Genomic DNA, 27,186 nt, shown 5'->3' on the forward strand with positions numbered 1-27,186 from the left:
AGGGCAGGATGCCCACCCAGGTCAAGGCTGAAATGGGGGCCCCAAGCCAGAAGGTACATGGGGTGCCGCAGGTGAGGCACATATAGAGCCACAACAGTCAGTCACCTCTGTGGTGGCAGATAGTTCATGTCATGTAGTTTTCTTCATAAAGAGACTTACATCCAATTTCTGACCACGTTATCGCTTCGTATACTTGTCCTTGATGAAGAACATTAAAATTACCACTATCTCTTACCATAGAGGGTTTTTAGGATGAAATTTTCAAACGCCCTCAGCCCTGAGCTGTTTCTGCCCCCACTGAAATTGTCTATAAAATTCACATCTACTCCATCACTAAATCATCATGGAAAGTGGGAAACTGGTTTGGTCTTACCCTGTGGTTTGAAACAAAGTTTCTTGTTCTTGTAAGCAGAGTAGGCTGCTATGGATCCAACAACCAGTATTACAAAAGCAGAAATTATAGGAGATGTAACTCCAGCTATTAATCCTGAATCTGTAGAAAAAGTAAAGAGTTCTTTTTCAGAGACACCAAAATGGTTTCACTTAAGCGTATTCTCTACTGAGGTGTGCTTTTGCCAAACTATGAGAATTGTTTGGTGAAACATTAGAAATTCATTACATAGAATTAAGCAGAATACTAGAAATCATGTTACATTACAGATGGTGTGAAAAAAAAGTGTCTTAAAGCCTAATTTAGCGTACGTATTACTTTTATGAGGCTAACATTTTATGATGATCGTAAGAAAATTAAAGAATACATTATTTACTATACCCGTGTTTCCTCCATGATTGAAATTGTGCTCCTCTTCTCCTAGAATAGAGAGTGAAGTTGCATTAAGAAATATGTTTTATATTGTTTTGACAACAAAGTTTTTGCTTAGTAAAGTGTGACTTCACACAGAAGGTGAAAGGAGGCAGCTCGGCAGGACTTTGAGAGAGGAGCTCCCTTTCCAGTGCTGTCTGACAGCTGTGCTGGCCTGAGAAGTAACCATCCATCCATCTGACACTTCATTTTTGGAGAATATTATCCTCTAAAAACAGAATAATACTTAACAGCCTACATCAAGCTGATCTCACAGGCTGATTTAGCGTAAGATCATAGGCCCAGTTCATCTACTTGCAGTTCTCAGCAGAAGACTCTTGCTTGTGGACTGTCCTAGCTGAATTCAAAGGGATAAATCCTGCAGGGTTCTGGTATATGCCAGAAGGCTATAAAATATTTAGTAATATAAGCTAGAGTTCAGACTCAAAGCCATGGCTTGTGGAGAAGGTCAACCAGTCTAAATAAAAACAGCAGTGTCTTGTCCTAGGCCTTCAGTGACAAATAGATTACCGATAAAGCGAAAGCAGCCACTTCTGAGTTACAAATATTAGGGAGAAGCTGCAAGAAGAATTAGCAAACGCTACCTGTTATGTGCGGTGGTAAAGGCTTCCCATCAAGGAGATCTGAGTCATCAAAACCTCCTGCAAGATAAAGATTAAGATTTCTATAGCAAAAGGTCTGAACTCTGGTAACCCCTTTGACTCCCTTGTCTGGTTCTTTTGCGGTGTTCTGGGGAGGGCTGAAGGACTTTTGAAATCCCAGCTTTGACATGATGAGTGGGTCAGGGGTCTTTCACTGAATGGTCACTTATTCAAATTCACCTGAATGCTGGAGTACTAAAACTGTTGGTGCTCTGCCTTTCTGCATCTGTATTGGCACCTGTGGGATGTGTGGGCTTGGGCTCTCAGAGGCACAAATCCTTGTACAATATGGACATCTCAGATCTCATCAGTTCCTGGAGCAGGAAGCTGGTGGGTCCTTTCCAGGAAGACCTGCAGAAGGACTCCAGAAGGGCCTGTCCATGTTTCACAACTACAGTCATACCAGAAGTAATTATGGGATACATGGTGGTAGCTGGGGTAGATCTGCCACTTCCACTTTAATTATGTATGTGTCTGGGGCCACACTTACAAGCAATACAGGCTTACATCCACCTCCCCAGTCCCAGGGCCATCTCAGATGCATATCTCAGATGCATATCTCAGATGCATATCTCAGTATAGATTTGAATATAAGCTTACCCATGCCCTGTGGCTAGATGTCAAATTTGAACCTTAGAGTGGTTAAGTGTAGATATATCCAAACCAAAAAGGCAAGCAAGATGAGTGTTGGCCTCATGCCACTTAGAAGTCAGTGTCCCACATTTTGGGCAGACCACTAAAGCTTTATGGTACTGACACTAAAACTCAGGAAATCTTTCCAAACTCTGTGTCAAGAGCAGTGGTGACAACAAAAGGCAGATGAAGGGAAGGGGTGATAAAAATTATTAACAAAGAAATAAGAAAGTAAACTATTCAAAATGTCCACTCAGAATAGTTCATTGTGATAGATTTTCTTAGGAGAAAATATTCTTACCAGAAATGCCGTGGCTTCCTGGTCGTGGTGGAAGAGGTGGGTATAAAGGTTTTCTTGAGATGTCACCTATTGATAATTAATATTGTTAGATGGTTGGAGAGGCAAAACAGAAAGCTCTAAATAAAGAGCATGATAACCTGAGATTTTATGCCTATTTTTAATTTGTCCTCCTGTGAATTAACAAAAGGATCTTGAAACCAGTTAAGAAGTCTCAAGCAATATATCAACAAGTAGCTGGCTACTAAAACTAGTTGGAAAGTGAAAACAGAACATTTGCAAAATTAAAATGAGAGAAGAATTCACAAAACTATTGAAGGAGAATATTTCCTGTATTTCTGGTAAATGCTAGCATTGTTTAATGCTGACATCTGGGAAGCACAGTGTGTTATTGTAGGTGTCAGAGGTGCAGTTAGCAGAGCTGACAGAAAGCTGGTGTTTCAAGCTGGGCAGGAGACAGCTGGTTATCTCTGTATCAGCAGGTATTAATAAGATCTGCAGATTAGTTTCATCTAACAGATGCTGAATTTATCTAGTGCATGATGAATTTTCTACTCTTAAACAGTGCAAAATGAACTCAGACTTGAGCTTTGCTGTTTAGGACTTTGTGCCAGTATTTGGCCTTAATTTTTACAAAAAGTATTATAAAGAGATGTATCAGATAGAGCAGGAGATCTGATAACTAATAGTAGTTTCCAGACTGGACTAACAGTGATGGTGTAGCAAGAGCTGGCTCAGGTCTAAACCTGACAAAGCTAACATCCAGGGCTGTTGCTCTGTGTATCTATAGTGGGTATCTTTTTGTTGTCCTTTCCCCAACCAGTTCAGTTGCATATTTAACTGTTCTCAGAGCCAGACAGTGAATTTAGCTCGAATAAATTAAAATTAAGTCATAGAAACAAATACCAGTTTCCCTTCCTCTCCTTGAATCTTTCTTTCTCCTTCAATAAATGCCACATGCCCTTTTATCATGTTTTCTTCTTGCCCAGCTGCTAAATGCAATGCTTCTGTTTGGGAGTAATATTTAGATTCTGATTTAGTAAACTATTTAGATATATGCTTAACTTTGTGTGAGTTCATCCTGCTGCAGTCAATAGATTTTAGGAGAGTCTTAAAGCTTTGCTGAATCAGACTTTGCCCAATTAACTATATTCAAAAGAAGAAGAGACTTGTTCTCTTCCAGGTCTCTGTGTAACAAACTAAGACTCATCAACACAAAAAAGCAGAAAACTGCTAATCCCACTATTCATTTTTATGGTGCTGCAGCACTTATTTAGTCTTCTCTAATCATAAGAAGATATATTTTATATCATAGCTAGTGAAAAATATGTCTAAAGAACTATTGATAGTGGGGTAGATATCATTAATCCTATTACACTCTGTATGAATATCAATTAAGAAGGTGAACTGAAGATGGAGCAAAGAAATAGAAATAAAGGAAAACGTCATTTGACATCCTCCGAATTAAAAGGTGACTTTTAGTGAAGATACTTAAGATATTCATTAATAATTGAATCAACACCCACCCTCTCATAGCAGCACTCATTAGAAACTTGCAGGAATGGAACAATTAGTACAGGCAGGAAGAAATGACAATATAAACATACGAATTATAAAGAAAATTAGATTCAGCTTTATGAAGTGCAGGCTAACATGTCATTCAAACACAGGTATGAAAAGCCACAGAAGAACCTGGAAATGTGAAAACCATGGAAATGAGAAAGAGTAGTGTAAATAGTATGAATCTCTAAGACTGAAACGAGTAAACCAAACCACTGCAACTGAAATTGTAATTCAGAGGATCTGTGCTGAGAAGTAATTCTTTTGTGCAGCCTTGATTCAAGTGGAATTTTAGGCTTTGATTCAATGCTACTTGCATTTTAGATAATTTCAATGTACCAGAAACTTCGATGTACCAGAGTACTTCAGATCCCTGGTATATCTCTACCCATGCTAAACAAAATGTCGTGCAAAAATTCCCCAAGTCAAGGATTTCCCATATCTACACAGCCCAGCACAGCACCATGAATTCTTCTTACGTCAGGTCTGGATGTTATAGAAACACTTGGAAACTGTAGCATGTTACAACAGCTTGAGTGCTTCAAGCTTTAGCTATATTGTGCCATCAGCACTCATCTCTGATACATTCCTTCCTGCATTTCTGATTTGTGATCAGCAGAGCTACAACAAGCTCAACCCTCTCTGTCTCCACTGTTACCTCTGATTGTAGACCTTAGACTCAATTTTGGTAGCCAGAGAAATGACGGCCATCATGTGTTGTCTTCAGCCTGCTGTCAGAGGCCACCACCCTGAATGGTGCATCACAGCTGAATGGGCAGCACATCCTTTCCCCAGCCATGACTGTGGCAGCCTGGCATGGTAAAGTAAACCGGAGCTGACTTCAGTGCACACAGGTAGCCAGCCTGCAAGGTCCCATTGCTAGCAACCAAACATGACCCATCCTGCTGGCTCCACTCTGTGTGATGGCATCTGGGAAAAGGGCCTGCACATACAGGAGTTATAATGACTCCCACTACCACAGTTCTGCCTCCAATCACTAAATTTCTTTTCACAAATTAGGCAGACTTCTGAAAAAGACTATGGAAAAAAGCCTTCATTATGTTGAGAAAAGAAGACAATACTCACCCCCACCAAGAGCATCTCCTAAGTGCAGATCGTTGTCTAAAAGTGGAAAGGAGGAAGATGTAGAGAAGTGAGTTACACAAAATTCTTGAGGGAAGTGAAATGTTAGTTTTAATAGAAAATGTACAACTGAATGTTTGAAAAACAACTTTTTCAGGTCAGACCCACAAATGCAAATAAGGCATTACACTTTTCTTGAAAACTCTTATAGAATTTTTCCACACAGTAATTGAAAAAATGAAACAATATTTTCTACTCAAAATACAAAAGATTTTTGCCTGCTTTAAATAAGCTCAGAATAAATATCATAATGGAAACAAATCAATACCTCTTTATCTGCAAATGCATAAATGAAATTAGCCATGTTGAAATATTTATATCTATTTTTTAGACATACTTAAGTATTAACAATGATGTCTGTTGTTAAAATTGGTGTATGAATGTTTGGCTTAACTCTAATTTGTTGAACTGCAAAAACTGAATACTCATTTCAGAACAAATACTGGGAAATAATAAACCTACTTGGGGAGCGAGAATGACTCAAATAATTTTTGTGAGTGTCATGATGACATAAAAAGTTTTGCTTCAAGCAATCTTATGTGCCAGTTTGAGACTGGGAGACCTCTTTTCTTTGGCTGAGCTATACAGGTTTTCACATGTACTTAAATGTTTGCATGTGCATGTTACTCAGTGAACAAACAGGCAATGACTATTCCCCCAGCACTGTACATGTGTTCCACTGTACCTGGGATGGAACTTCCATTCAGTAAACAGTGTGTTTATGAGCTGCAGATGCATAAACAAGAGGAGCTCCATTTCAACCTGCTGGTGTGGGTATGACTATGTGGGTGACACGTTAGGGTGTGTATGGAATGATGGTGAGCTCTGAAAGGTCATTGAGTGATAGGAAGAAATATGTTAGATGAATGCCATAACTCCAAGAATCCCTTTCCTTCTTATTATAAATGTGGAGTGCTAGAATGAATCAGAAGAAAAAAGATGGCAAAATCTACCTAAATTTTGATACCGATGCTTGTTGCCACAGAAAATCAGATAGACAGTCAACTGGGGTTTTTTTTCCATTATCATTGCGTCAAAACTCCCAAACCCCAGTAAAATCCATTCAAATACATCACTGAGCAGAACCCTGCCTTCTTGTTTTCTTTATATGCAGAGGGAGTGGGAAGCTGATTTTGAGCGGTATCTGGTCTCAGTTGTGTAACAACTTCTAAACGTTTTGATGTCACCAGGAAATCTGGCAGGAAAATAATCGAATTCATACTACATGACTGGGTTTGTTCTTGTCAGGTATTGCTCCTGTCTGTGTGTGGCCAGCAGAGAGTTGCATTTCAAAAATACCTTTACCTGTCAAATGCTAACAATAAGAAGCAATAAATTGCAAGCTGGGTTCAATTTATTATCGAGATGAAGAAGTTAGATAAAATGTAGGGTTCTGCTTTGGAAGGTTCATGCAGAGATTTGTTTCAGAAATGTCAGGCTGCTATGAAATACAAATGGAGATGCATGTGTCTGTAGGGACCAGTAGAACAGTTGAGCAAAGAGTTAAAAGAACAGGCAATAAAGGTCACCATTTCCAGATGTAAACCTGAGGAATGTGTCATGTCTGTCAAAACCACCAGGCCTGTGCTCTGATAAGATGTCAGCACAGATGACTTGTCATCAGAGGAAAAGCAGAAGGGCACTCTAAAGCCAAAGGTAGCAGCATATCACCTATTCCACTACCTCTCCTGTTCGCCCACCCACAATATAGATACAGTCTATGTACCCCAAATAAGCAAAACCAAATAGCAGGCAGCAATCTGGCCTAGGGTCCAGAGTGCTGAAGTAAACAAGACTATGAAGAAAATGACTTCTAGCTGATGACTCTTAAAAGGTGTGAAAGATCTGTATATAAGCTAGCCTGTGAATTCTGATCTAGAATAACCACAGAGACAGCATAAGTACTCAGTAGCTAGCATGTTACACATGACACTCAACAGACCACCTAAGCACACACATCTTGGCGCTCATGCGTATGTGGGTTTGAGCATATGGCTGAATTAAATCAATGGCAGGAAGAATGTGAGTGGGCAAACCCAGCTTTTTTAGAGGTTTTGTAAATAAACATCACCTTCTATTAAATTTTGTGCTGAATGTTGTTACACTAGATGGGAAGTGCCAAGAGGAGAGCTTCATCTCAGGCAGAGGTGTGTGGGAAGTGATGCCTGGAGGACACAGCCTCTACAGTAAATTGCTTCAGCTGAGCCAAAATCATCATCTCAGCCAGTCTCATTTCTCAATGATACTGACTGAATGAGACATACAGGAAACCCTGAGGTTAAGAAGCAGCATTAGGCAGATACTAAGACATACTTTTGTATTATCTCTCTGCGTTTTCCAAAAGCAGTAATTGATTTTTAACACTTAAAAAAAAAAAAATAGTTTAAATTGTTTTTACACTCCCTGTAATCTTCTTCAGTGCTGAAAGAGATCCTGAAATGATCTGGAAAACACGGAGTTCTTCATTCCCAAGAGTCAGTGAAGTTGACTCAGGTAGGTAATCATCTCATAGTCATACCTCTAACAGATTTTGAAGTCCCTAAAAATCAAATTCCTTTCACCTGACTGAGGCAGCTTCACTGTAGATACTGGCATCCCCAGCTTACCTTCAAACACAACTGAGGACAGAGTCTTTTAGGGCACAATTCAGGTAACCTACTTGAAATGTCTATAGTAGGATAAGAACAAGTCCACATTTAGAGTGATATGACCATCCCTAGACATGCTGATTTCTCTCCACTGACTTTGAAGGAAGTCAGGACAGTAAGCTCAGTGGAGGGGAGTGGCTTGGCAGTGTTTTACAACAGACACTTCTAACCTAGGCCAAACACAGATTTCCTTTGCAAAACAAAGTGGAAAGGAAAAATGCAACCTTCACAGGATTTAGCAGCTGCCACATTCACAAAAAGCTGCTCCTGTTTATTCAAAGAGTGAGCCAGAGAATCATATAGGAATGTAACTGCTTTCATGTACCTAAAGACTTACCGCAACCTTTATCCAGAAAAAGACTGACGTTGTGTGGGCTAATGTTATCCTGCATCTCCAAATTCAGGCATTTTGTTTGATAGCCAGAAATTCTTTCAATACAATTTAGCTGAAAAATCTTTGTGTTATCATTAAATTCTATCATAACTGCATGTGTGGTTTTCTTCTTGTCTGGAGTTTGTTGTTTGGGGTTTTTTTTAACAATAATGAAGTTCATTGAAAATCATCATTCTCAGGACTGCAGCTAAAACCTTTTGGTTCTCTCCACTGTTCAGAACCTTTTTTCCTTTCTGACATAGGTCTTTGTAGTAATCAATACTAGGTAATATTAAGCAAATACATGGGGAGAAGAAAGAATACCCAGATACCTTCTGATTCTTTTCCAAGTCCATTATCAAGCACATGAACGTTTATGCTAAAAGAAAAGACAATGGAGAAAAGAGTGGAAGAACAGTTACCCATGTTTGGCAACAGTTACTCAGAGAGTTCAGTACAGGCTGTAAACGCATGAAGATCTTCAGGAAATAAACTGCCATCACTGGCCAGTTATACTCTAAAGCCTTACTGGAAGCAGCATGTCCTTCCTTACTGGAAGAGATGTAATTGGTAATTGTCAAAATAACCCTTTTACTTTACATATAGAAGACAGTTTGTATTCACAAATGATCTCAGCTATGCTACTTTAGTGAATATGATCATGAATCTCATGGGAGACAGTTTCTACATATCTAAAATAAGTTATGACCAGTTATGTCTTCATTACTTACTCAGCACAGGCCTTGTCGGTCTTCTGATCACTGTAGGCTTCCTGGTAATTATGTCGTCTGTGGGACACAATGACATACCAATAAACAATAACAGCTTAATCTTTTTCAATTTCACAAAAGAAGGTATCTGCAAATCTAGACAGCTTCATTCACTAAATCTTTATGTATCACAGCAGCAGCTAAAAATTAAGGGATATGTTTTCAAAGCCTTTCTTGTTTGTTTGGTTTAGAGAAACTTTCAATTTATGAAAGAAGCATTGAAATATAGCATTTCTCAGTTCTTTGTATCTTTAACTTCAGTGGTAGCTACTTCATATTCCAGTCTTCAAAGAAAAGGACTTAAGTTATATTATTGGGTCTAAATGCCATGGTAAAATAAGGATAGGAGATTTACCTACCTGGGTGATCAAGAGCATCAGCTAAATCAAAATCACGTTGACCTAGGAGGAAGGTGACAGAAGGAAAGAGACTAAGTCAGAGGGCAGGTTCCATGACCTTCAGGTCTGATGGCTCTGGACAAAGACAGAACACCAGTAAGAGACAAAAGAAAAACCCATCCAAACAGGGGCTGGCACAGAGCAAGATGTCAGTTGTTGTCGCAGCATCATGTAGTCCTGAACAACCATGAGAAATGGGCTGATCTAATGCAAAGAAGCTACTTGTTTAAATAGTTCAAAGAGATGCTGTTTTCTCCTGTTATCCATATTCAGTGTCTGTGCAAACGTGCCTTTGAAGAACACAGGTTGCCTGTTACAGGGCACAGGGTCACAAGGTCTATTGCTGGGAGATAGCTGAAAGTAGCATTCAGCACGGTACTTGCAAACCAGAATCGTTAGGTGAGAATTTTTTATGTCTTCATTATTGTTTTACTAGCTCAGCTTTACTGGCAAGTCTGCCTTGTGATCCCTTGTAACATGAATCAGCTCTTTCTTATACTCTTCCTGTAACATGTGCCAGCAAGTAAAGGCTATAAAGATGTATTTACCTAATTTATTTTCCACTGTACCTTAAAAAACCTGAAAGTGGAGAAAAGAACCCTTCCTGTTCTGTGTTAGGTGACAATGATGTCACTAAATGTCACAGCAGGGCAATTAGAATCCTGACATTTGGAGTTAGCAGGCAAATGAAACTGGAAAATATTCAAAATGTAAAAACTGAAGTATATGATTTTGAAATAAACAAACACAGCTATTCATCTGAGTTTTACTTTCCACTCTCTACAATCTGCCACTTTCCCTTTAATAACCAGCCTTCCTGAAATGCTTCTTTGCAGAGTACATACCCATTAATTTTCATCCAGGCTGAAATTTCACCATCCTCGTGTTTGCGCACCAAATACAAGATTAGCCTGTACAAACCCACAAAAAGTCACAATGTGCCATGGCTTCCCTAAGCAGAAATGTTTTACTGTGCTCTATTGCGTGAGCCTCTTGATCAGGCTCTGTTTATTATCCCATCTAAGTGGCTTAATACCTAATTCTTCAATAAAGTGTTTTTCTTGGTAAGGCTTGAACACTTTGCAGCAAGGATTATAGAATGGTTTGGGTTGGAAGGGACCCTAAAGATCGTTTGGTTCCAGCCCCCAAGAAAGGTATCATTTGCTCAAGAGGGGAAACCGAGGAACAGAGAGAGGCCATCAGAGGTTCTCCAGCAGCGCTCTGAGTTCAGCTCAGCCCTCTCTTCCTGACAGGCACTGTCTGTCTTCATGACATTCTTCGCACTAACCACTGTTCCTGATTAATAGCTCTCACCTATGTCAGAGAGCTCCTGGGAAGATTCATTGTCAGTGGCGAAACACTGTGTCAGCCTCAAATAGCAATCAGTGCAGGAGCATAAAGTAGGAATGTCTTGATTCCTGTGAGGATTTTCATGTAAGTCTGTGAACTTAATTATAGTTGGTGTCTGACAGAAAGGGTAAAACAAGGCTGGAATGCAGAATAGTGAATGACTTTTGAAGCAAAACTGTCCCTCTCGTACATTATGACAAACCTGTGTTTGGAAAGGAAAAGCAGATAACAGCATAAGGCTTTCCCTGTAATGTTATCAGTGTAGCATTTCATCTCTTATACATTTGAACTGATCTTGGCGTGCCAGCTCGTCCAACAACCTCTCCTTCCTCTGCCCCGGCTGCTCAGCTAACCCTGCCAAGTCCAGTAACCTTTGGACTGGGTCCTTAGCTGGGTTGCTAGTTTGATCTATATTCCCCTACCCACAGGATGATGTCATGGCATTGCCTGTACTAATCTGGTCAAATTATATTTCTCTGAAGCATTTTTTTCAGTGCCAGCAGCACGAGAAGTTTGACTGTCCTTCAGGTTTGTCCTCTGGATAAATCTTCATTCTTGATCGGCGTCCCAAGTGCTGACAGAGGTTATCTGACCTGAGCCCTGCTGCTGCAGGGCACCATCAGCAGGGCTCAAACCATTGCTCATCAGACTGAGTCATGAGGAATCATTCTGTAACACTAAAGAGCTGTTGGCCAAACCAGCTCCTTTGTGGCAGGCCCTGACATGCAGGAAGTAACGATATGGAAAGCAGCTACAGAGGTCCTACTGCTGTAAAGAGAATGTGACAAGTTTGTCTTGTGAAGGAAGACTGTGGAAAAATTCCAGGTAAAATATTTCTTTGAAGTTAGAGAAAAGAAAAAATAAATAAATAGGAGGAATCTCATCAAAAGATATTATGAAATTCAAGCAAGATGATGCAGATGCTCCCAATTATATGAGAACCAGAGCAAAGCAGCAGACTGAAACAGTTACTACTATCTGCCTTTCTGTATGATACCAATATTTCCCTCTCCTGTTGTGTGTCAGGTCTGCTGTGTTATCAAATAGGTGAGAAAAGACAAGAGGTGGTGTTTTAAGCCTGCAAAGGAGAAACAGAAGACAACTACAGATTTTTAAGAATAGAAAAAAGAAGCCTGAAAATCTGCAGGAATTATTCAGATTGGTTTGGGGTAGTTATATCTGATGATAAACCAAGTAATAAAAACCCCCAGACACCAGCACAGAATGACTGATTGGGAGTAAGACGGGAGTCTATACTGAAATCTCTTTGGCTCTGTAAATATAAACCTTGACAGATGGGCAAATTGTATGTTGACATCTGTGTACCATGGTAAACGATATTCCAATAAACCAAAAGATTGCTTGGACTTCCATCCCAGCTTCTTCTGGTAATAACATCAAACAACCACAAGGAGTAAGATCTTGTGGAGCTGAATTTTAAATGCTCATTACCATTTCTGAGACTGCACATAGACATTTAAAGAATCTAATTTGGGAGGATAACAGATGGTTAAATAGCTGAACAGCCCAGATTTCATCCACAAAATGGTGGGTCTACAAACAAAATCACATTTAGAGGCTCAAGAATATTTAGCTCAATAGGAACTGGATACTTCAGGGAACTGTGAAGATGAATGACAATGGAAATAAATTAGTCAAGCTGTTCCACAGAACAAACAGACTGAAAGAAATTAATTTTCCACAAACAAAAATGGCCCTTTTTTCCTTGGATGAGCTTCCATAATAGAAACAGCTGGAAACTTATGAAAATGAGAATAGAAGGAATTTCAGTGGGGAAAAAACAGCTTTGTTCCTTTGGGGGGGTTGTTTGGTTGGGGTTTTTTGGTGTGTAGTTGTTATTGAGGGGGGTGTGTGTGTGTAGTCTTGGTTGATTGGGTTTTCTTGTTGTTTTGGGTTTGGGATTTCTTTTTATTTGGTTTGGTTTTTTTAACCCGGATAAATTTATTAAGAGATATAGCTATGCAGGAGTCATTATCTCAGAGTTATCTGTTATTACTGCTTTGGGCTGGTATGTTATTTCTTGGCATCACTTCTTGGCCTTTCTTCTGGGAGTATCCCTGTTTTTACAAAGAAATGGAACTATTGCAGTGGTGGTTTTTCTTGGGTGGTCCACAATGATTCACAGCAGAGAATCTGAGAAAAGTTTTTACGCTCCTGCCTGACACCACAAAACAGTCCTTATCTACAAATAAGAAAGCACTAAGCTAAGACAGCAAGCCTTCCAGATCATATACAGTTTGTATTGCAGAAGGACCTGTTTTAATCATGTTTATACTAGCTGATCAAACACAAGGAACTAAACTACCAGCAAGATTTTTGCTGGCACTGCCTGCCTTATTTGGGATGCAATTCCCTCATCCCCACCCAACACATGTAGCTGTGCCAGTAAAAAACTGTGTAGTAGACCTGGCCTACATAGGTAACAGTAGACTCTCTGTAGCAGCCAGGCAGGGGAGAATAGACTTCATAAAGCCAAACATCAAAACATAGTAGTTTAAATGTCAAAGTTGCTAGATTTCTTTTCACAGGTAAGATTTTTCCAGGCAGGTCATTTGCTTTCACTAATGCCCATACTTTCTGTAAGCCTTTATAATACCATGTGTGGAAGGCCAGTGACATAAAATCCTTGTTAGTCTAATTGTTCTACTATGGAGACTATTATGGTTGCTCTTTGTTGCAGAGATCCTAAGCCAGCTTTTAATAAGTTTCCTTGAATACGAGACACATCCTGCTGAAGCGTCATGGAAGTGAGGTTGTCCCACCCCACCAAGACAGCACCCTACAAAGTCATGTCCTCCAGCACATGTGCATTTAATGTCCACAAACTTTTTACAACATTACTTTTCCAAAAACGTGTCCCAGGTATCCAGTCACTAACATGCAGACAGCAGCATCTTTGTCTATGGTTTAATTTGTGACCTAAATGTTAAATGGATCCATCACCCTTTACCCGTGTAGCTGACTGATCACAAGGGTCTGAGGTCCCAGTTTTTGAGGAGGATTTATGAGGAAGAAAGCTGGATTCTGCAGGTGGATGTTACCTATTCATCATTATAAATGTAGTCAAAAGTTTTCTGACAAAAAGCTACTACGGCAACCCTCTGCAATTTTATAATCACCATAAGTAGGCTCAGTCCTGCACTGGATCCATATGAACACAGTTTGTGGCCATTAAAATGCCGCACATTTAAATAAGTCATCATGAATATTGCTAAATGAGAGTCAGGTTATGAGACAAATGAAATTAACTTCTGATGCATTTAATATGCACAGTCTGGTATTAAAAATGAAGCTAAGATCCATGAGAAAATGTGTTTCTATGTGTATATCCGTGTGTGGACATACATCTTAAATGTATATATGTACATGTGTGTTAGATAAATCCTTTTTTCATTAATATGATTAAATTGTGGGCTTTGAGGGCATTGAGACTACCTGTGTTACAAATAAATTAGAAGCAACTAACTTAGAAATGTGAGCTAGATAGAAAGGGAAAAAAAGTTGATTTTACATTATTTAAAAACAAGGACAAAAATACTGCTTAAGTGTGATTAAATATGAATTGCTTTGTGAATACAATGAGCTTAAAACATTATGAAGCTGGCAGAGACTGAGGAAGAAGTGGGTGACTCACAAATGAGAACAAAAATTTTCTGAAAAGGAACAATATGCTACCAAAGTCACTCATGGGACCCATTTTGTGTTCTTTTTTAGCTGAAATGGTAAGTTATTCTTTGCAAAGATCATTTCTGATTATTATACAATCATGAGACATATTTCCCCTGTAATGAGAAAATGGAGTGTTTCCTCCCAGGTATGTGATTCAGAACATACCCATTTATTAGTCCAACTTTATTCGGGAACTGTGTTTGTTTAAAGGAAATTACTCATGTGAGAAAAGTTGTGGGAGAACATAAAGGTTTATACCCTAGAGTGGACACTCGGACAAAATCTCAATGAGCAGGTACTATTTCTTTGATGTAATACACTCATGATCCATATTTCCCGATGAGGCTACTGTAGCTTTTCTTTCCATCATGGCCCTTTCATTCCATAAACAATGACTGCCATTACAGTTCATTGATGTTAGGGTGGAAAATGAGTTTGCTTTAAAATCCGTAATTAGTATCCAAGTTCCAGTCTGTAGACCACAGCATATGGACCTGATAATTGGCTTCATGTTTTTTGTTAGGCCACTTCTGTTTACAGTTTGAATTCAAGGGAAATGAAAAGGTCTCCCTCACTTATTCATACAAGAACACATTTAATCACCAGCAAGTAAGATGCATTAATAAAGCAGGAGTGGCAGGACTGCTTTAGGTCTGTGCAGCATAGTTTCATCAAACATGAAAGAAAACCTTCTAGTTCTGTGGTGTTTACATTGCTGTGGACAAACAACAGCTGTTCAAAGGTAGCTGTCATTATTTATGACGTGATATGTCCTGCATATGTAAAACAGAGCATACATAATTTTCTATGTTTTGCTTCAAAGTGAGCGCAGAAGAAGCTTTTGTATGCTGTAAAATTACAGGCAGAGCAAAACAGTAGGGCTTTCCCAGAAAGCAGCACCATTCATCTGAGCACCTCAGGTTTTCAGCTCTGTGTCACAAGGAAGCAGAGATCAGGCCATGGCATGGGCTGTTCACCCAGAGCTTCTCTCTGTCCCTGCATGCTTCATGAAGCTGTCAGCCCTTTTCAGGCACTTAGTCTGAGAGTGTGAGGCTTAACGATGGTCACATTACATGAGAACTGTACATGAGATAGGCTCAAACGAGAGACCAAGATGAATGTTCCCCCTAAAACCCTATAGTGTGGCACAAGCAGCAGCTGCTCTCACAATGACCACTCACTGCCTAAGTATCAGCTGGCTAATCCATGCTGTCCCAGCTGGTGGGGTAGCAACAACAGAGGGAGCTGAAGATAATACAGAAGGTCAGGGAGATGCCAGACTTTGCTATTTCTGTTGCTTACAAAGTGTCTTTTATTGTTCCTCTTCCCTGCATCGTCCCAACTACACTGGTAAAATATGTGCAAAATACCTTTGGCTTTTAAGTATGGGTAGCACAGATGTCAGTAGTGCTACTCTGGAACTTAACATTGGGTTGAATTTGTTTCAGAGATTTTTTTGTATAACTAATCTGTGCCCCCTGAAGTCAGCGTAGCCCATCAGCATAATTATTTATATTTCTTTCAAAGAAGTTAGTAATCTGCCAAGTCGAAGTGGGCCTTCAGGTCATTTCATACACGTTCTTTGCTTGCGTGTTGAAGATGCAGGACAGAAAAGAAGCAAGGCCTCCATCTTCTCTCTTTCATATCATTAAGAATATGTTTTCTAGAAAACAATGATGCTGGAAGGAGTTGCTGGACATCAGCAAGCAGGTCTGCTCAGCCACAAAGTCTCTGTGGAGTCTTAGGAGTCACCTCCCATCTCATTTGGACTACATGAGAGAAGCAACCAGGCTCCCTTCACAGAGCTGAAGAAGCCTTTGCACATGCTGCCAGTGTGCACAAAGAATCCTTTTTGAATGACCCTGAGCAGAGGGTGATTGAGCATCAGTTGGTATCTGAACTTCAAAAGCAGGAGACTCAGAAGAGGATCTGGTGTCTTAGCCTTCAGAGGAAACAGAGATCAAGAGTCTTGGCATGCAGAATGCTCTGCAGATCTGGGTTGCATTTCTGAACAAAGAGCCAGCCTTCTTTTTGTTACCGTTACGCTCAGGAAGCAAAATGTTCTGCATGATCTTTGTGGATAAAAATGCCTATCTTGTATCTCAATTTCTGCTTCTTGCTGGTGGTAACCTGATAGAGTTAGAGTTGATAGTTAGAGTTACAATTTTGATGTGGTATAGATTGTGATCTGGGAGGCTGTGTTGCCATTAACTCCGGACTGCTCCTGGTGTGGAGCGTGTACCCCTGGTTCCTCCACTACTAGATGTAAAACCTGGGACGTAAGGAAGGACCTTGATTTAATTTGTCTGCTAATCTCAGTGCCTACTCTGGGCTTTGTTTTCATTTGATCTGGAGCATTGTTGTCCTTTGAAAATATATCGGTATGATCTAGCTTTTAAAAGAAATTCCTCAGGAATTAAAAAATGCATTGATTTCAGGCAAAGCTCATACAGTGGAAATGGGAGTGTTATATTTTCATAACCCATGCATGCCTTTTCTTTCAACTGGGATGGCCTACTTGCTGTCATGAGATATTGTACTACAGATGAGATTTTAGATAGTATTTTCCCATAACATTCACACATGTCAACCCCTTGTGGAAACAAAGGAGCAATCTGAAAATCAAAACAATCTGAATCTCTTCCTAACCACAAGGCAAAATGCCACAGAAAAGCATATTTTTATTAATTTTTAATATTGAAAGAATGATGGCATTTATTTGTTTACTTACTAACCTCAATGTGATGGAAAGGGATTGACAATCTCTGATGCAAATGACGGAGATATACACACTGAAAACAGGCAGTCTGAGCACTGCTACCAGGCTTGCAACGTGGTAGCAGTGTTTGAAAAGTGAACTCGAGAAGCTGAGTAACCACACCGGTTATGAGATCTTCCCAAGCCCTGATGTTGCAACAGTTCTGCTGCTGCTGCTACAGATGATAGCAGCTCTGGTATTGGGAGTGAAATAGTTTTGGCGCCCAACAGCAGAAGAATTCGTTGTCTTACATATACCTTCTGGTACCCTGAGTGCTTCAGCATGTACACAAAGGACGCCACATGGGGTGACAGCAAGGACTGGAGCTTGATGGAGCAGTGGTCAGAAAAACAGGACTGTGTTTTTCATCTATCCTATTCTGTCTTTTACCTCTAGTGAAAGCTACTTTATTCATAAAACTAAGTCACAAAGTGTCTCAAATCCAAACAGGTGTGTAATTTTCTCCCATAAAGTGCCCGTCTAATTAACAAAGAAAACAATTAGTTTTGAGTTATTACAACATCTTCGTAAGCCTCAGCTGGACAGTAGTACGTGGTTTACTAGATAGCAATAAATGCTGTTCCCTTTACCTGTGTAGCATGCAATATCTGATGGAGTAAACAATGTACCTTAAACATCATCAACCTTTGCACTGTCTTTGTTACTTTGTTACTTTTGTACTGACTAAACATGTGATCTATTGTTTGATCTTGAAGACCATGGGTGTACAGGTTTTATCTCTATTGGGAACCTGAAGGGCATTTCTGAGCGGTCACGTCTTAGGGAGAGTCTCAGTTGCTTTCCAGCTCTGTGTAGGAAGGAGAGAGCCCTTCGCACAGCTGCCCCACTGCAGGTATGCACACAGATGTACAGCCCAAACAGGACCTACAGTATGTGTCAAACAGGTGCATGATCTCAGTTACTGGGGGACTAGGACCTAAACCATGTCTTACCACACTTCATGTGGGCCAAGCTGCAGTAAACAACATGCCATGTTAGCATGAACTTCAGTGGAAGAAGTTTCTATGAAGTTTCTTTCATTTGGGTTGGTCTAAAAGACACTCAGAAAATTAGTTGTAGCTGCTCAGCTTACATGTAACCTGCCTAAGCTTGGAAATAAAAGCCAGTGAATGTGGGTAAAAAGTATGGAAGACTGCAGCGAGCATGTAAGTTTCTGAACTGTATCAGGTCTCACTTTCCTTGTGCAGTGTGGTCTCTGGGTATGCCACGTTTCTGTTGAGATGTGTCTGTCAAGGCGGTCTAGCCAACTAACTGAAGATAGCAGGACATAAAAGAAATGCTAGATGGTAAGAGAAATGATGCGGTGTGCCCTAGATGTGGTAGCACAGTAGATTCTAGAAGTTAGAAGAGACAATTAAAGATTAGATAAGAATTAAGGCTGCCTATATAAAGGTGAATTATGTCACAGATATTCCTATCATAGGGACTTAGACCAGCTTTTTACCAGCATGGCCAATCCTTTCTCATATCGTGTCTTAATCAGGACTGAGAAGTGATTCCTGTAAATGTCCCCTGAAACATGGGGGGATGTATTCTTTGATGATAAAATTCAGTGGCTGTTGCCATAGACTTATAATAATTCATTTTGCTTTTTAAAGTGGATTGAATAGTTTCCACAGTTACAAGACTGCCCAAAGCCCATAGCATCTTTCAGTAATGATTTCTTCCCCAAAGCAATGCCTGAACTGGCTCTAAATTAGCACATGTAGAAGGTAAGAATGGTTAGGCTGACTATCCTTGTAATTAAAATGCTAGAGTGTATGGCAATTGGCTTGCCCATGCTCAGATTGTTTGAACAGAAATATTCAACACAAGACAGTCCTCCACAACAAGAAAGTCTGCATACCAGTGATGAGAAACCATGTGAGTCATAGCTGTTCACAACATACTACAGGGCAGCCAAGCACAGTCCTACTGTCCTGCTGTTTCTCCACCACGTTACTTGCTGAAGACCTCTAAATAATTCCTTATTTGTGGAAATGGAACTAGGGCACTAATTTAAGGCAAGTTTTTTTCACTGCCCATCACTGCAAGGTCTCCCAGGGCCTGCATTTAAATTGGGGATGATGGAAGGAGAAGCAGCAGCAGCTATGTTGGAACTAGTGATTAGTAAATGACTTCTTGCTGCAGTCAAACACTGCGCTGCAAGTTTCTGAAGTAATGCTAATGTACAAAAAAGAAAAGATTACAAGCACAGTACGTGGCACATGCACACAAGGATGATCCTGTTTGGTTTGATAGCCAAAAAAGCTTTACAGAATGTTTTCCTAAAAGAAAATTGTGTTTGAATATAGAAAAATGACTCAGTGTGAAAGGACTACATTTTCCCAATTGCTATTCATTCATCAAAAGTATGTACAAAGTATATTCAATTCTTCATTAACCCTGTATGAGAAAAAGAAAGTATGCTTGTGTGTGGAGTTTCTATATTCAGGAATGTGTTGGCTAAGGTTAATAAATTATTAATTTATAATTATTAAAGCATGAGAACCAGTATGCAGGTATGAACATCCTTTAAACTGAATCAGAATTTGCTTTTACAAAATAACTAACACATTTCAATAACTAAGAAAAGCTGTATAAACATGAAGCAAATAGTTGACTAAGGATCTCTTTGGAAACCCCAGGTTCACTTGGAAGCTCTCATTTTATAGCTTTCATTTTAAAAGTTGATACTCAGGTCCAAGCTTGTCAGTAATTTTAGGGCAGCAACACTACAGAGGTAATAAGAAATTATAACAAACAAACAGACTCCAACTAGCACAGCTTTTATGAGCGATCATCCAAAAGAGATATATATCTCCTTAGAAACTGCAGAAGTACTTATCTAAACACTCTTGAATGCTTCTTGTGAAACAAGTAACAAAAATAATGTCAGCAAGCATTTCTAAATAAACAAACTTTTTTTCAGGGGTTAGGGTTCAAGTTTTTGTTGTGTTTATTTCATTTTAATAATCATGCCCTAGAAATAAGCCAAGGTTAAGGTTGCTTACCTCTTACATGGACTAGAAGAAAGCCAAGGCACAGAAGAAGGATACTTTTGAGTTTTCCCATCATCTTCTATGCAGTGCCTTGATTGCCTTGTTTTTTTCCAAGCGACAACGGTAGATGTTGCAACTGCAGTGCCAAGGTTTGGGGGAGACACTTGGAATCAGTGGCTCTGTTCAAAGAGTTCTCTCACCATCACACCCAAGCACCACAGAAGAGAGAGAAGTCCCTAAAACCTCTTCTAGTACAAGACAAGCAACAAAAGCAAACAACCTCGCTACGGCCAACCCGTGAGCAGCACCGTAGGTGCCACCCGCCCTCTAAGAAATCTATTTATCACCCAGGCAGGGAGCGTGGAAAGCTGGAGAACCAGCAGCAGCACCCAATGAGGAGGGAGCCATCGTGCTTTGAATCCACCTCCTTCCCGGAGGGAAAGCCAACCTGTTTGACATCCTCGCCTTCAAAGCAGGGCGTGGTGCTTGGGAGCTCAAGCAGCATGTGAGAGGAGACTGGCCTTCTCTGAAGTGTACTTGGAAGAAAAATCTCTCAGATGTCCTCAAAGTGGTGCTTCCCTGCTCAGGTGTTGGCTGAGCAATAGCTGCTTATAAAGGCAATCTTGTCAAAGTCCTAACTGCTCACTTGAGTCTCCATACTGGGGAAATGGAGGCCAAGAATCTGCTTTGCAGAGACCTGGGAATTGTCTGCAGGGGGATGACAAAAAAGTTATATTTTATAAACTTAAAAAGTGATGTTGCACTACCGAAGCATGCTCAGCTCCTCAGCAGATGCTTGTCCTCAGAAGATAACTTTGTCTGTCATGATTTTTCCATTGATCTAGATATATTTTTAAACATAAATATCCTACATGGAGTGAGATCTCAGTGCCAAAGGTCTGAACACAAAGGTTTGGAAAATGAACAAGTATCATCCATCCTTCCATCCATGAACAGTTTAAAATCACTGACGTGATTTAAATTCAGTTTTGTCATAGCTTGTCTCTAGCAAATACCTACGTCAAGAGACACTTGTCTCTTGAACTGGATTGCCGCTATCACACCAGCTCCCAGCACCAGCAGGGAGACTGGTGTGTGTCCTCCCTTTTGCTGGGGTTAAGCTGTGGGGGGGCCAGTCAGCACTGCTTTGACTAGGGCTGCAAATACACTGAGGACTCTACTAATAGGAACAGTCAATCTGTACACTTGCAATGTTGCTGGGTGACTCAGTCTGATGTGGGGCACAGGCTGGCCCCAGTTGCATTTCAGTTCAGTTAGCTAGAACATACCATATGATGTGTATGCTGAATTTATGCTTTGATGCTAACTACAAAAAACTGATGCAACAACATAAACTGGACTGATAGAACCTGGTGATACTGGATCTTCAAGAAGCTTCATGTGCAAGTAGGTCAGATTTGAACACCGCCCCCCCCCCCCCCCCCGATTTGAACCAGTAGAATGGTTTACTGCATCACGCTGCTTAACTTTTTACAATAGCAGTAGAAGCTCTAAAACTCAAATTATGTATCATCATTCTCCTTTGCAGGCCCAATTCCTCAATCTCAGAAGAGTTAAGGACATTTAGGTTTAAGAGGTGACTTTGTCAGCCAGTTAAAACAAGAACTATAACAAGACATAAGCAATCCTATAAATCCACTGTTTGTTTTTTCCCAGAATAACAAAAGCAGGCACACATGTGCTAATCTTTGTATCAGTGATGAATTTGCCTGAAGGGAACAGGAAAGTTATCAAGGCTATGTACTAGAACCAAGCAAGTCCGAGCAGCTCAGAAACGTTCAATAGCTTTACTTCAAAACAGTTGTTCTTGTAAATGAAACGATTCATTATCTAGCCTGCCTGCTGATACTAGCTCACTGGGATATGGCACATTCTTAAGTTTGAAGATGATGTACCCCTTGTCTAGCTCTTCTGAAGCCAAATACTGCTCTATCTAGCCAAAGAAAAACAAGGGAGGGTGGCACAGGAAGAAGTGGACCTAGCATTGGAGTCCAGATGTCTTGAATACCTGTCCCACTTCTGTTCTTGGGGGACATTACAGGACCTTCTTAATCTCAGCTCCCTCTGTCAAAGATGTGCAACAGCCTGCCCAAGATAGCAAGTAAACAATATTATATATTGAAAACAAATATAAGGCCTTACACCTGAGCATAAATTGCAGTTGTATCACTTTAAGGAATTATTAACCCATCTTTTTCAATTTAAAGGGAAAACAACATTCTACCTAATATTTATCGGACAAGGTGAATGACTTGCTGAATTCTTTTTACTTGTTCTTTCAGAAAAAAACCCTGCATTTAAAAAACAGCAAATGGGTGGAGTGTCTGTCTGTCTGTCCTCTACACCCATCAGGCCTCTTTAGATGAGACAAGCTGAAAGAGAAGAAAAGGACAGTCACAACTCACCACAGTTGCAGCCCCATCCTTCCTGTGGGTACAAGTTAGACATTGCTCTCTTTGTCATGGAAGACCTGCTGTATGAGTCTATGGGAGATGAAAGAATCAAATTATACACTAGAGCTGCTAGGGAAAGCCACTAATATCCTATAGTATTCATCTTCTGTCATAAAAATGGAAGTATTTTAATTAAAATATTGAAACATCCAGTAATATTAGACATTAATTTAAATATAAACCAAATACGTGAGTGACTCAGTGATAGAAGTTATTGGCAACAGAAGAATACAACTACTATACACTAGCTAAAACTTCAGTGGTTTTTCACAAGCAGATGGAGGAACATGATTTTTAGTATTTTATTCTTGTGGTTCTTAAAGCACTCCAAACGTAGGGGCCTGAAAACCCTGTATTTTTGCTTCATTCAAGTCCTTTTCCTATTCCTAATCATCTCTTCCCTTTCTTTCAAGTCCTTTTCCTATTCCTAATCATCTCTTCCCTTTCTTTCAAATGTGTCTTTTATATCTGTGTAAAAGAAAAGAGCAAGAAGAAATTAATCTTTTCAGTTTATGAAAAGGTTAAGGTTTGTTTCATAATCTTGTCAGGTGGAAAACACTCAGAAAATAGTACAGTTTAGATGTTGGCCTAAAATAATAAGCAAGAAAAACATCGAAATGCACAATTGGAGTGCAATTCAGCCCAAGGTACACTGAATGCTGAGTGCACTAAATAGTTTTGTTTAGCATTCAGAATTTGGCACAGACATCAGAATGAGCATGAATAGGAGCTACAGTAAAAAGCTGCGAAATCTTATGCCTAAGAATCGCCTGCTTTCATTTCCACAGCCCAGTGAATTAATTTGGGTAAGTTTGGATAAGTATTTGACAGGGACATCGCATTTGAAAAGCATCAAAACCTTTTTCAAGCAGTCCTTTTCACTGGTGCTTAGGATGGACTAAACTGCCACCACAGCAGAAACTAAAGCGATGATATTCTAGTAGAAGATCCTGCTTTGATCCTGCATGGCCTGATCTAAACCTGTACTGGAAACTGGAACATTAGTTCCCAAATTGAGACCTGAGTATAACTGACAGACTGTTAAGACCAAGATGGACAGCACCTGATCTGTGTGGCACTCTACTTCAGTAGAGTGATGAATAATTGTTAACTGATTATTTTTCTTGACCAAATGAATGTGAGAAATAATGAAATAGGAAGTTTAGTTAAGCTATGCGAGAGCAGTTGAGTTAGGAAGGAACAGATCAAAGCCTCAATGTAAGGCAAATAGCAGTGTACCAAAGACTACCCTGATAACTGAAAGAACAAGTGAACATTTCATCCACAGGTAAGAAACAGAAACCTAAAAATTTTCAGCTGACAGCCTGAAATTTCAAACCTTCTCTTTAACCTTTTCTTTTGCATTGGGTTTGCATGACCACGTTTGGGTAACAGAGGGGCTACGAGGGTGGTTTCTTGCCAGAAGCTTCACCTGTGTCCAATAGAGCAAACACCAGCTGGCTCTAAGAGGGACCCATTGCTGGCCAAGGCTGAGAACATCAGTGATGCTGGTAGCACCTCTTGGATAATGTATTTCAGAAGCGGGAAAAGTTGCTGCACGACAGCAACTGCACCCAGAGAAAGAAGTGAGAATGTGTGAGAGAAACAGCTCTGCAGACTGTGCAGAAGTAAGCACAGAAGGAGGAGGAGCAGTCTGTATTTCTAGAGTTACTACAAAGGAAAACACAAACATTTTCTTTTTTACATATTTATTTTTAGAAAAATCACAATGTTGATAGGAGGTTTTAATAAGTGATTTCAGGCTTGCAAAAGCTGAAGAGGGATTCAGGAGTCTGGTTAGCTAAAAGCTAGTCTGAGCCCACCATTTTATCCCTAATGAACACTGGCTTATTTTCTGTTTTCTCTATACTTGGCACTGATATGAGATGCCTGTTTATTCATGTAGGTAAGCAGTACATTTCATTTGTTTGTATTTACATAGATCAAATGTTTATATAAAATCATTTTTCCACCCTCAAACACACACTTAAAGGTTTTAGTTCTTTTATCCTAAAAGCAGAAGTGGGGAAAAAGAGGTTTACAAATTAATTCCATAACAAAATACTAAGATCTGTGTAAAGCTTTGTTGCAAGCTAAGAAACATGTACAAGAAATTCTTAAATGAATTATTCTTGGCATACATTCATATTTGAATGCACAGATATATTTACATGTTTAATATCCAAATTCATGACTTCTACGATGTTCTGTGAAATGTCATCTTTCTGTAGAACCCTTTGGCCAGGAGGCTGAAGCACATTAGTAAGACACATATTGTAAAACTGCACGAAAATCGGAAACAAATAGAATGCAAGCCAACAGAACTGGTCAGACTACACCTTCTAGACAGAACTAGTTACTAGTCCAGACTCAGTCCTTTAACTGTTATGAGCTGCAGTTTTCCATGTTTCCACAGATCTTTGAAACCTTCCTGTGGCTTTCGAGAGCAAAGGCCACTAGTGCTTTCAGGTGAGGATGCAGTCATAGGTCCTGATGGCAATCCTTCACAAGTCCAAAAGCATTCTTCACATACATGCTATTTATACTGTTCAGTGGATGTCAGTGGAGTGAGGCTGGGTCATTCTGGTCAGTCTTGTGTTTCAGCACTTTCGAACTGTAGCAGTTTCTGTCTTTTAAGTGTGTATGACAAGCCTTCTGAATTCAACATCATTTTCTGTTAAATTTTTGGTTATGGAAGCCTGAAGATGTCAATCCCCACCCCCTAATACTTCATCCACAACTGTTTAGACAACTGCCAAACACCAATCTCACCAGATGTACAAAATCCAATTATGGTTCTGATTTGCAGATCAGGATTTTCCACATCTGATCAGCTCAGTACTTGCTAAGCAGGAAGAGGCAGAAAGGATGAAGGGTCTCTGTGCACTAGTTTGAGTGTTCTGAATCTGTACCAGACAGATGCAACAACAGAAAAGCAAAAACAAAACTGAATTTTTGTCTCTTGCATGCTCAAGAACAAGTATCACTTCCTTCCCTAGTGGGTGACCCAGGCAGTTACATGGATTGAATCAGCAGCACCCACACCCAGATTCATTATCCTACACAGTGAGCCATTTGCTTTCAAGGTGCCCACAACATATGCCAGGTTGTTTGGCTGGTATATTCACTGTGTACGGGATATTAAAAAAACTATTTGCACACTGCCTGAAAGCAATGGCATAACAAAACACTACTTGCTTCTTTTTTTTGGAGACGTATGGAAAAGTTAAAAATACTGATTGCACTTTAGACATACCCATTTGTCACAGGAGTAAAGAACGTAAAAGCACAACATACTTCTACACTCCTGTCATTAAGGCCATATATTGGTGAGCAACAATGCTTCACAGGGCTAACCATATAGAAGTGCTCAGGTCTAAGGCAAACTCCCAGAGGTGCTTCAAACAAGAACTATTTTCTCATGCAACTTCAGACTCTGCTGTTAACGTTATGCTTTTTTTTTGTTTCCTTTTTTTTTCCCCAGGCAGAATGCAGGCTGTCTATCCAGTTTCAATGATCTGCTTCTTCATCATGTTTTCTTTAATTCAGTTCTCCAGAAGTGTGCGCTGAACTAAAAAGTAAGAAACAACTCAAGATTAGCACACTATGTCATTGTAAGTTACGTATTACTGTGTAACAGTATATGTGGACAAGAGATTTTTTGAGCAGGCATTTGAAACTGTGGGATAAATTCAGGTAAGCAGAGGCTTCATGCCATGAAGCCAGTACCCTGCATACCAAGGGATATTACATCCCAGATTTCTCACTCAAGATAACCATATCCTGCTAGATTCGTGCAGCTATCTACACTTGCAGCATAACCTAACATGCAGAGTTTTGGAGAGGCAAAAAACTAGATGGAGTACCATCTGCATAACTGATAGAAAAAGTGGGTTACTGAACAGAGGTACTAGGCTGAGTCACCTACATTTTCAGGAAGTCAAAGACAAGCCTACCTAAATGTTAAAAATGCAAACCGCTTCTGCCACGCCATCTGACGTGGCTTAATGCAAGACTGCTTCTAACTAGAAGCCATGTAGGTACATCAACACTCTATTACCAAAAGCAGAGCTAATTACTGCTAACTCCCAGAACTCAGATCAGGAGTAGCACCATGCTGACCATGGTTGCCCAGTTTCTTCGTTCAAAACATGCTCATGCTTGCTTGCAAAATATAACAGAGGTATGAAACTTTGGATGTAACTGAAACTTGGGATGTAACATGACATCAATATATAGGCAGGAGTAATCATTCATGATAACATCCCAACTTTGACTTTATCAATTAAGGTATGCTTCATTTGATGCATTTCACATCTGAGTTCTGGTGAATCTTAGCCAAATTCTTGCATCTCTGAGCTGCAAATCACATGTTAACTGCCTATGATAGAGGTCTTTCAACAGCACTGCTTGCTTCACTAATGCTTAGCTGAATTCAGGATATCCGTTTAACTCCAGTCCTGACTTCTGTAACGAGTCACATGAAAACATCTTCTCCTTGAGTTTTATCTACTTAATAGCTTAAAGAAAAAACGTGTATAAAGAGGATTACGAACCAGATGGAATTTTTTAGCAAACTGATGAATTACCTGAGAGAAATAAGGTGTCTTTTTTTTTTTTTTTTT

General features: G+C 39.8%; 2 protein-coding genes across 6 annotated transcripts in view; both read right to left on the reverse strand.

The window, feature by feature from the left end:
* Positions 1 to 124: 124 nt before the first annotated feature.
* XG (Xg glycoprotein (Xg blood group)) lies at positions 125 to 20,160 on the reverse strand (the record flags this gene model as incomplete). Its single annotated transcript, XM_080613526.1, has 9 exons — positions 125 to 198; positions 374 to 493; positions 773 to 811; positions 1,408 to 1,464; positions 2,399 to 2,464; positions 5,042 to 5,077; positions 8,851 to 8,907; positions 9,249 to 9,290; positions 20,100 to 20,160. The coding sequence occupies 9 exons, from the start codon at positions 20,158 to 20,160 to the stop codon at positions 125 to 127; spliced, it is 552 nt and encodes a 183-aa protein (XP_080469652.1).
* A 4,125-nt stretch (positions 20,161 to 24,285) lies between these two features.
* The window catches only part of LOC308219425 (CD99 antigen-like), a 31,997-nt gene continuing 29,096 nt past the window's right edge, over positions 24,286 to 27,186 (reverse strand). For all 5 annotated transcript variants that reach the window (XM_080614346.1, XM_080614345.1, XM_080614344.1 and 2 more), the window contains one exon: positions 24,286 to 26,132. In XM_080614346.1, coding sequence (XP_080470472.1) covers positions 26,107 to 26,132 — 26 coding nt within the window. In that variant the 3' untranslated portion in view covers positions 24,286 to 26,106. The remainder of the gene's footprint in view (positions 26,133 to 27,186) is intronic.

The sequence above is a fragment of the Psittacula echo genome (assembly GCF_963264785.1).
Source record: "Psittacula echo genome assembly, chromosome: 3".
NCBI classification, from domain to species: Eukaryota; Metazoa; Chordata; class Aves; order Psittaciformes; family Psittacidae; genus Psittacula; species Psittacula echo.